Source organism: Apis florea, unplaced genomic scaffold, assembly GCF_048593485.1.
Source record: "Apis florea isolate Af1SG1 unplaced genomic scaffold, ASM4859348v1 contig_2495_pilon, whole genome shotgun sequence".
NCBI lineage: Eukaryota > Metazoa > Arthropoda > Insecta > Hymenoptera > Apidae > Apis > Apis florea.
This window is the reverse complement of record NW_028256595.1, coordinates 5,075,213-5,086,338: the sequence shown is the minus strand read 5'-3', so window position 1 is coordinate 5,086,338 and position 11,126 is coordinate 5,075,213. Positions and strand designations below refer to the sequence as shown.

Here is an 11,126-nt window from a genome sequence, read left to right as displayed (position 1 = left end):
TTTTAATAAACAAAAAGATCGAATATTTTTGTAAAGTTATTGAGCGATTCATGTTATGCATATGACACGCAGTATTTTATTTTAGATGAGGAATTTCGATACGAATATTACATGGTTTGTAATATTCTTGTAAATGGAAGGAATTGGTAAAAAGTATTGCACGTAATGGTATTATATAGTTTTACTTACAAAATATATAATCGAAACATGCATTTGCGCATAAAATAATTGTGCAAAAATTTATTATATTTTTTCTTCGTTTATATGGCACAAAATAATACAAAAATGGACGAACAGTTTTAAGTACGAATTTGACACAAATTTGACGTTCTGACACAGAAATTTAATATTTCTCCTTCGTGAAAATAGTGACGAGGCCCAACAAGGATTTAGTAAGGGGTGTCACGTTTTTCAGAGTTCCATTGTTCAATTTCTTCACATTCAACCGTGACGAAGTAGCGTTGTTCCAGAATTTCTCGTATCGTTTTCTTCTTCTGTCGTTGTGTCGGCGATCTCCACCACTCCAGATCAATTTTTCCGTTTCTGGAAATCAAACGATCAAACTCGACTTTTATTAATTGGAAAGTTGCGCCCGAAAGGAGCGTTCAAGCGAGTTGTTATGATTTTCTGGAGCGCATAACCTCTAACTTCCACTTATTAATTCCTGTGTTTCAGAAAGTTGAATGAATAGCTTCAATTATACATCTAGTTAACGTTTCAATTACTCGTTCAATTGCTGACAGAGAAAGGAGAAAGCGGATTAGAAACACATTACTCTCTCCTCACAAAACCAGAGGATAAATTAATTAACATTTATCGCAGGCATCTATCCTCGTCGAATCAATTCAACGATAAATGCAAAACATCATACGAAAAATAACTTCTATTTAATAAAAATTGTGTAGAAACATTTTATTACATTATATATTCCTCTTCTTCTCCTTTATAAAAATTCTCCTCATTTAAAATTCTAGCAATTTGGAGAAATTCTTAACAGAAAAATATATAGTCGAAGAAAAGAACAAAAAAAAATCAGAGAAGCGAAAAAAACGGAAAAATAAAAATACTCAACGTTGATAAATCGCTGATTCCGAGGAAGCCTCGACAGAGGCGTAGTTACTTGAATCCGATTTTTGGCGGTGTAGATGCAGCTGCAACTGCGGGAGTTGGACGACGTTGGCCAGGAGGTCGAGTGACAAAGATCCCATATTTCCTGGGCGGAGGTTCCGGAGGCAAGGGCGGTGGAAATGACGGTTCGAGTATCTGTACGCAAACCACAAACGTCTCCGCTAATTTTCGTTACCATTTACTCAAACTTGCACACATACGCAAATACAAAAATTTATTAATCATTAGATTCCATAAAATTATCTCTCTCAAAATTACCTATTCACATTTATACACTATAAATACCAAAATTTGAAATCTTTGACCAACATACTACAGTATCGTTACAATTATCAATTAAGAATCACCATGGACACCAAGACTGACGCATATACACACATATACACGAAAATTTATGATCATTAGATTCCATAAAATTATCTCTCTCAAAATTACCTATTCATATTCCTATAACTATAAACACAATAAAGTGAAATCTTTGACCAGTATCGCTACAATTATCAATTAAGAATCGACGATGGACTCAGATCCATCGACAATCGTGCACGATAACGCGCGATAATCAAGCATCAAACCCTTCTTCCCTCGTCCGCAATCTCATCCCGTCTGAATGCGTCTTAACTAACCACGGGAGTCCCACGGTTTTCCCCAATTTCGTTCCCAGACACCGAAATAACTTTACGCGTCTCGCCTACCGCGAGTCGTCTCTCCGAAACAGAATTTCCCCGACCTGCAACTTGTTACAACGACGGCCAAACAAGAGGTTGGGCACTCGTGACAATTACAGAGAGGAACCCTTTCGCCCGGTTTAATCGAAACACACACCTTGAGATTCTCGAGCGAGCCCGTAAGAGTCGTGCCCGGGTGCTCGTTTTCTCGGTCAGCGACGTCGCCCGCAGAACTCTCGCACGATTTCCCGCTGGACTTGTACTGAAAATCAACTACGGATTAACGGAAAATCGGTGAATTTGAGCGGTGGGTGGGCGAAGGTATTTTTGGATTCGTAAATAGAAGATGTATTTTCGCTACTTTCTCCACGATCTTCTCCAACTCCGACAGCTTGTCCGCGGCGTTGATCAACTCGGAGCTCAGTCTTCGCATCTGAATTATCATTTCGTCCGATTGTTAACACAAAGATCGATGATGATCTGGTTTCTTTTTTTTTTGACGAGGCTAAGGATTTTGGATGGTTAAGGATATGTTTTTTTTTTTTTTTTTTCCATCGTGAATGAAACAATTATCCTTAAGGATCGTAAATCCATAGCCATCGATTATTACGATATTGCGAGTGTTGAGTTAGGATTTTAAGTTACTTCGTCTTCCAGCTCGTTCGATGTTAATTTTTGCGTTTCTTTCTGAAAGGATAATTTAATAAGTGTACGTGTAATAGCTGTTTGAAGAGGGATTAAAAATATTCTTTCCGAGTACCGTACCACTTTAACCACGACCTTGTCGTACTCTGTTTTCTTATCCTTCAACGCCCCTATGTCGTCCAATTTCTGTAACAATCGTTTAAACGAAAAATCGATATGATTGAATTTCTATCCGTCTATCAACTAGACGCACCGTTCTATTCTGCTCCATAATCTTTAACATCTCCTTGTTCGACTTTTCCATTTTCTTAATCACCTGGAACGTGGATATTTTTACAAAAATCAACAAATAAGAAAAATCTAGCTAGAGAAAAGTCGAGAATATTATAATATTGTTACTTAAAACTCAATTCCGAAATAGAAAAATTAATATTCTCAACAACTGGAGGGAGTGTCGTGGAATAGAAATTTCTCAAAAAATTTATTTTACTCACCGTGGTGGCGTACCACAGAGCCACGTAGAAAAGTATGTGCATCAGCACGCAGATATACACGTTGTCCAACACGTAAGCCCGTATGAACGACTGCATCGATGTAAAAAGAAAAAAAATGGAAATCATGGGTAATCACGCGATGTCTCGTGATGTCTCACGTGTTCGCGCATTTACGATACCTGACGGTCGTACACATCGACGAGCTTCAGAATCGGATAGGATTTGATCAACCGGGAAAAATAAGTCTGCCTTTGCAAGAACATCCTCGCCAACGCAATCCATTGGCCGGTGTGTAAAAGATTTGGTTAACTCCTCGCTGGAAGGATGGGAAATATCGACGACAAGGTAAATAACCCGGGACGCGAGACACGTCTCCCCTGTAAACGAGAGACGAAAATCCGTCAGATGTTACATCGCAGTCATATTGAATTCGGTTACGGTTGAATAATCGACTGTCGAGCAATCGAGCGTTTGACTCGCGACGTTTCACGATCGATTCCTCTACAATTTCAGGGCCTTTTTACCTCCCCTTCTTTCTTCGGGGAAGCGAGTTTGAAATCTCTCGGTGAAATTTTGAAAGTTGTGGAAACTTAAGATCGTTTGAGCGAGATAATTCGATCGATTTCAGAAAATTGTTGAAAATTTGAAAATGATTATTATTGAGGGAGATTTTCTCAGAAAGCAAATGAAATTACGAAATAACGAAGAAATGTGAAGAACCTGCTTAAAACCTGTGATTATTACCTATTATTATTAACGAAGTGTTACGATATTCATGACCGATTGTTTTCCTCGAGCATTACGTGCTACTTCGATATAAAGTATTCCAATTGTTATGACTCTATTTTGAAAGTATAAAATAGCTGTTTAAAAGTGTAGCGTGATGCTCACTAGTTCATACAGCTTTATATTATATGCGATAGCGTGCACCATCGATGAGTCACGCTATTTTTTTCTTTTTTTCCTTTCTTTTTTTTTTTTTTTTATAATTTTTATACCAGTATCAAGATTCGAATTCAATTAGTTCGAGCTACATAGTACGGTATCGATCGTTCGCTATAATTATCGCCATCGAAACAAGGTCGCAACGTTAAACACGAAAAGAGAATTCTCATCGATCGTGGTCGAGTCAAGTATTAAATAATTGATCCTGTAATTTTATAAACGTTACGACGATATAAATCTCGATTGAGATATCATTTAAATTGATATCGAGGAAAAGAAATGAGAATTATGTAATAAAATAGGGAGTACGATCGATTATACATAATTTAGCCTGGAATTGATCGATAATCGTTTATCATTAAACGATCTATCCACGATGGCTGATGACTTAATTTCGCGATCAACGCGTTATCGTTTAGTCGATATATACGATGCATTGTTATCGATAATAAGCTTGGACGATGTCAGATGGCGAAGGAAGTTGAAAAGAAAGAGAAGAAATGGAAAAGAAAAATATTATACGCGTCAAATACTAAAAACCTTTATTCCATGATTTTTCGAAAATTCATTTCGAAAAATTTTTACAACACGCGTTCCTTCTTTTACATTTCCATTCGCTTCTCGAACCATGGATCCGGTAATCTCTCTCGTTGATGAATAATATTTACAACGACGCGATGGTTATTTTTACATCTTCGATTATAATAGGAAAGTAGTAAGTAATCCAAATTTTCAGCATTTCGTTCTTTCTTAAATAATTATTTACTTAATAAATAAATATGATCTATCACAATGGATATATAATTATGAAAAGGTATCATAAAATTATTATTATTTTAAATTAATTGCATTATTTCGCGAATTATCGTTGCATTACAGGATTCGATAGGACGAGATGATGCGATTTTATCGCTGCTAGGTCGTAAAGTAATTCGCCATTGATTTACGGAGATGCTAATTGGCCGGTGGCGTCCAAGTGCTTTTAGCGTGTCAGTCTTCGTAATTTCACTTCGGGATTCGATCACGAAATTATTCGTCGAATCAACGTTAACGACCGCATCCCCTCCTGCTTTTGCTTTTCAATTTTTATCTTGATTTCGCCCTACGAAAGAATCCTCGAAATACGAGGCGGTTTTAATGGAAAACAGGAAAACGTACGAACGGGAATAGATCGTTTAAACGAGGGAAATGTTAATTTTATAATGCTCGCTCGATGCACCATGGTTGAAAGAAGAAAGAACAGTACATGTAATATTGATAATGAAACGTGTACTTGGACGGGGGAGAACCGAAACTTGCGAAACAACGTTCATTGATTTATAATATACACGAGTTTGCGGTTTAATTGGTTTAATTGGTTTGTTCAATGCCGGAACACGATGGTACTTTATTTGATGGGACGAGACTGGTTAACCCTTTCCTTCTCTGAATTATTTAACAGCCACTGTTATCCTGTCTGCGAATTTTCATCGCCCCGTCACACGTTAAATAAACCACGCCGCGTTTTAATATTTCAGATTTATTGGCCCAAGAATGGGACGAGAAAAGTGTCTGTAATTTTAATTTTATAATTTAACCTTCGAATAAGTTTCGTTTCATTTTAACTTTTCAACTTCCATCTAATTATATCATTTATATTTTGCTGAAAGAGAAATTTGTAATCTCGATGACTGGAATTTCAAACCAGTAATCTCGTGATTCGCGACCCGTCAATCGGGGCTGCGAAAATACCGCGTGCGCGGAATTAACGCGCGCAATTAAGTTTTCACAATCGGCTCGATCAGGAATCAACGGGGTTTCGCGCGGGCGAACGAAGCCGGCCAAATAAAACCGTAATTTACCGGGGGGAGGGGAATGTGACAGTTGTCGAACGAGCGTCGTGAAAAATTCAGTCCCGTCGCGAGCGTAAACAAGAATCGATCATCAAGTATCGATCCTCTTCGCAGATAAATCCGCTCCGAATAAAAATGTTGCGTAACGATGGAGAAAGAGGAGATAAAAAAAAAGAAAAGAAAAGATGAGAGTAGGAGAAAAATATATATTTTTATTTTAATAAAATATTTCCAAGTATTTTGAATCTCTTACACGATATCATTACCAATGGCCCGTATCAATTTGAGAGATAAGAAATTGTAAGATGAAGTATATTTTTAAAATAAACGAAACAAATGTAACGAGATAAATCAAACGAATCGAATCTTCAACGTACTTCGTTATTATTAATTTAAAACTCTATTAAAATTAAATCCGCTATAACTTTAAAGATAACGATCCCCGATCAATGAATGTACGAGCGTTGGAAACGCGAAATCCTGCCCTTTGAAACATTTTTTCATTTATTCCGATACGATTTCCGGTTCGCGAGATATTAACGTAAAAAGAACTTAGGTAATTTTATCCTAAACTGTATTGTAAAGTGTATTAAAATTAGAAAAACTTTGAATCGCTATAACTCCGAAAATAATAACTCTCGGTCGACGAGTGAGGGATCGTTAGAAGCACGGAACCTTGCCCTTTAAAACGCTTTTTTATTCATCTCGATACGACTTCCCGTTCCCGAGATATCGTCGTATAAAGAAAAGAGTAATTTTTAATCGTTTACTTGTCGCTTGCTTGCATACTCTTCTTCAACTGACCTATTCCAAAACTACAAACGGTCGCGATTCCTAGAAAAAAGTGGTACGCATTTCCAGGAAAAATACAAGTTGCTAGATAGCGGATCCATTCATAATCTTCACGCCATATTAAATACCACGGAAACTTTGAATCCTTATATCTCAGCAACCAATTGAGATATCGGGATGAAACAAAAAAGAGCTTCAATGGCACGGTTTCCTCCATATTTTGAATAAATTTTGAAATTTTTAATTTCTTTTAACTTCTTTTATATTCTTTTATATATATATACATATGTGAAAAATGAACGTTTTCATTTGTGTATGAATAGAATAAAACAAGGCACATAATTCAAATTTTTTAAATTTCTTCCCAACTTTCTTTTACACGAAAGTTTGATTCTGAATATAATATCGGTCCTCCGTTGTACAAGCAAAGGGTACGTATTTAAGGGTACGTATCTAACGATCCATTAACGTTTAAACTTCATCCTCACCGAGAGGACGATCCTCGAAACCTCTGTACAAACGCGTATGTCCAAACAATCCAGTTAAAGCATATTAGAAATTAATCCCCGGGCGATCCTGCCGATCAGCGTCAGCATTCGATTAAATAAACAGGAATTAGCACATGAAAGGCGGCGTGAATCGTCCTCGGAGGAGTTGGGGGGAGGACGACGCCACTTGTCGTTTCCCATCGCGCCTCGCGGGGTTGACTAACTAAATACGAAGTTAGCTCTGAAAATGGGGCCCGGGGCCAGGGTTAAACCAGGCTTAAAAAGCCCCGCGCAAACACGCCGCGAGTCAACTGCGAAAACACTTGAGATCACTTAGAGGAATCACCAACGTTTCCAACCCTCGCCGCTCGAGATGTTTATGTAAAACAGTGGCCGATATGGATCGGCGAGTTTTGCGCCGCGCGCGAAACTCTGGATCCACTTGACGCGTCAAAAACGTCAGTTACATTGATACCAAGGGGGGTGGAGATACATCGAGGGGGTGGGTCGCTTTTGTCGGGATCGTGACTGAGAACTCCGTTTGCCAGTTGGAATTCGAGGTTCTTCTGGATGGGGTGGTGGTGTTGTTTCGAGGAGGGTGGCGGATTGGGACGAACGATTTGGAAAATAGGGGTGGATCGAGTTGCTCCTATTATCGAAGCCCGAAGGTTTTGGCTTAATGAAACAGCATCTGGGAATGCACGCGGTGATATTTAATTGATAATAATAACGTTTCTCTTTTGAGAAGGAAGATTCTTTTTTATCGATCAAAAACATTTTTCTCCGTGCGGGAAAGAAAAAAATGGAGAGGAAGATCCGCGTTTTAAATTTCCCAAACACGTTGTTTCCCCAAAAGAGTCGTTCCACCGTGTCGGTTTCCTTTGGCGCACAAGGCACAGCTCGGGCGGTGCACGAAACGCAATTTCCAGCCGAGGGAACAAACCCCGGTAAAACAAACTCGCGTCGTCTGCTCGTTTCACGAGCGAGTTATCGCGCGATCGGCGCGTAAGAGGCGAAGATAAAGGCGCACGGGTAGATAGGGGCGGGATTAGGGGGGGAGTTGGGCCAGGTTGGGCAGGAGCAAATTGGTGGTCGGCCAGGGAAAACAGGATAACGCCGGAGGATCGTGTGGATCCTGTGGATGGTGCGCCTAAATAGAGGCGGGCAATAGCATCGGGACATAATCGATTTGCCGTGAACTCATCCGTAATTCGGGGCCACAGTCGGCGTGACAAGAAAGTCTCGACGCCGGCAAAGGCGCCATCGAACCGAGAAATTACTCATCGTTCTGATTGAGGTTAATTAATTAGATAATTAAGTCTCCCCGCGACGACGACGACGACGACGACGACGATGGATGGATGGATGGATGGAGAGAATGGCGAAGGATGAAGCTGGTTAGCGAAATTGTCTTGCTGCAACCTCTTCTTCCGCGTTCTCCCTTCTCTCTCCTGGGAAATGATTTCGCGACGGTGATCCTCGTTATAAAAAATGCTTCTCATTATTAACTACCCCCCCCCCCTCTAAAGGCTTTATCTCGTTAATTCTTTGCCCGAATCGGGACGCTGCAACGCTTCGGGCGATTTTTTACATTCGGATCCGTGTTTGTCTACAAATTGACATATGAAAGTAAAAGGTTTCGTCTCTCTATTTTAGAACGGTTCTATTATATATGGGATAATATGTCAATAAAATATGTTGGTTAATAAATACTTGTAGCTATAATTTCATTCATTCTTCTGTTTTCTTTTTTTCAGATTTTTTTTTATAGGGGGATGGAAATCGAATTATCTATGATAAATCCATTTTTTTTTTTTTTAATTTCATACGCAATTATCTCGCCGTTCGAATTGGATTTTCACCGAGCGAAATTATTTCCCACCTCCGGTCCAAACCCGCGGAAGGAAACAATAATAAAAAGCGCAATATCGCGTGACACGTAATAAAACGTTATCGAGAGGTGAACGGGATCGAAAAAAAAAATGCTCGAATTAATTTCCCTTCTGTCGAAGCGACCGAATTACGGGATAAATGTCCCCGATATGTCTCTCTGGAAAATACAAAACGGATCGCGCAAAAACCCACCCTCGTCGGTCGCATACCCACCCCTCCTCAACCCCTCGAACGAAATTTCAAACTCACCTCGGGGGAAGAGGAGAGAGAGAGAGAGAGAGAGGGAGAGAAAAAAAAAGAAGAAAATCCAACAGCACCCGATAAATCTTTCCACGCGTCGTTTTAACGCGACAATTTACATTTTACGCGAGCGAAAACGTTGTCATCGCGACGTGTCGTGGCGACGAGAAGGAAGAAGCGACGAATAGCGGAGCGGAGGGTCGAGGCCTTCTATGAAAGAACTCTTTACACGTGACACTTAACGAGAATCTCATAATCTTGCAGGAACGTCGATCTGCTCCCTCCCCCTCCCCTCCTCCACTCCCCAACTCCCTTTTCCCTGCGCAGCTGGAAAATCTCTTTGAACCTTTGCCCATTGACGCTCGCGGTTTAATATTCCGTCACGAATATTAATGCCCTCCCAGCAACTGCCGCTCGTAAATCAGCGAGAACCTCTTCCTCCTCTGATGCACTTTTCACTGCGGTTTTTCCTCCGCGTTCCTTCTCTCCCATCCTTCTTCTCCTGGCTTTTCCCTGCTCCCTCCTCTTTTTTTTTCCCCTCCACTTCTACGCATCGTTTCTTCTCCCCCCGCCCCCTTTTTTTTTCTTTCAAGTCTTGCATACCTTTTTCTCTCTCGATTCCCGTTACATCGTTTCTTCCTTCCTCCTTTTTTCGCCTTCCTCTCTCACTTTCACCTCTCGTTCCTTACTTAATTCTCGTTTCTGCCTTCGTTTCTCCTATCTTCTCGTTTCTCGTTCGTTCCACCGCATTTTTGATGCGCGTCGTTCCCTTCGTCGTCGTTCTCTCCTCCGTTTTTACTCCCTCTCTTGCTCACCGGTTCTTTCGATCCCCACGTCCTTCCTACGTCGCGGAGGACAGGCTCGCTGATTGAGAATAATGCGAGGTACCAATTACTCGCGGTGGCATAAAGAGGAATTCATTAGCGGGGAGAAACGTGGGGCATCATCTCTCCGTGTGCGGGGAACAGAGCAACTGCACCGGTTGCGCACCGGCTTTTGTGCAACCGGGATGCGGTACCCGACCACTTCCTGCATTGCGAGACGTGGTCCCAATATTTTATTCCCCGCGTTGGGGGATGGAGAGGTCAATGCTTGACGCTTGCCGAGCGTTAATTAGAAAAGATGCTATGAGGAGGGGAATAATGCTTCTTTCTCTGATCCTCCTCGACGCCTGCATCCAACGTTTTCGTTAAACGCGGAGTCCGATGGCCCGGTGATGCGACGATTCGTGGACGAATTTTTATGTTAAAATCGAATGATTCTGTATGATTTTTATGACAATTGAAATAGGGGAAAGTCTTAATCTGTCGATTAATATTAGTTTTTAATTATTTTATTTTTTATTTTTAACATTAAATGTTAAAGGAAAATATTAATACCCGATGGAAGAAACGAAAACTGCCATTGATCGATTCTGTAATAAATGATCTTCGACGATTATTATCCAACATTTACCTTCAATATTTCACTCTAATTCCTCTGCATTTTTCCAGGAATGTAAATATATATATAAAAGTAAACCGTGTGTCTGATACAACCGTATCAACCCCTGATATTTCACAGCTGGCCACGTAAGCAATCTAATAAAACTCTTGTTTCCTTATCGAAATATCCCGTTAGGTATCGAGCGAAATTTAGGACGATAAACGTTCTCCTCCTCCTCCTTCTTCTTTTTTTTTTTTTTTTTCAGGAAAAAGGATTCGCGGAAGATCCCATATTTGCGGTGCAATGCCAGCTCTAAATTACGTAAGGAGAGTTTCGCCAGAGGAGGGGAATTTTACAAGAATTCCTCTTATCGTGGAAGCAAGCTGCTCTCCTTCCGAGCCTCGATGTTCCACCGAGCATGAAATAAGTGTACACACGGAGGGGGAGGGAGGGGACGATAAAGCGAATTTCGAAGGGAAAAGACACAGGTCGTTCTCGAAACTGGGATCTCCACCCCGACGAATCGAATCCGCAGATAAAAAGAATCCGTCCCCCGTTGTAAAACCATAAAGGTGT

General features: G+C 40.4%; 1 protein-coding gene across 3 annotated transcripts in view; it reads right to left on the bottom strand.

Moving 5' to 3' along the window:
• Positions 1-212: 212 nt before the first annotated feature.
• LOC100864414 (uncharacterized) overlaps positions 213-11,126 on the bottom strand; it is a 50,246-nt gene continuing 39,332 nt past the window's right edge. Inside the window, exons 2-10 of one of the 3 annotated variants that reach the window (XM_086906971.1) lie at positions 3,115-3,312; positions 2,936-3,025; positions 2,695-2,757; positions 2,562-2,627; positions 2,442-2,483; positions 2,158-2,229; positions 1,954-2,058; positions 1,073-1,263; positions 213-543 (exon numbers count right to left, since the gene is read on the bottom strand). In XM_086906971.1, the coding sequence (XP_086763097.1) occupies positions 1,117-1,263; positions 1,954-2,058; positions 2,158-2,229; positions 2,442-2,483; positions 2,562-2,627; positions 2,695-2,757; positions 2,936-3,025; positions 3,115-3,198 (669 nt within the window). In that variant the 5' untranslated portion in view covers positions 3,199-3,312 and the 3' untranslated portion in view covers positions 213-543; positions 1,073-1,116. Of the gene's footprint in view, positions 544-1,072; positions 1,264-1,953; positions 2,070-2,157; positions 2,230-2,441; positions 2,484-2,561; positions 2,628-2,694; positions 2,758-2,935; positions 3,026-3,114; positions 3,426-11,126 lie in introns of those variants that run through there. The other 2 variants (XM_086906970.1, XM_086906969.1) reach the window with 2 other exon arrangements.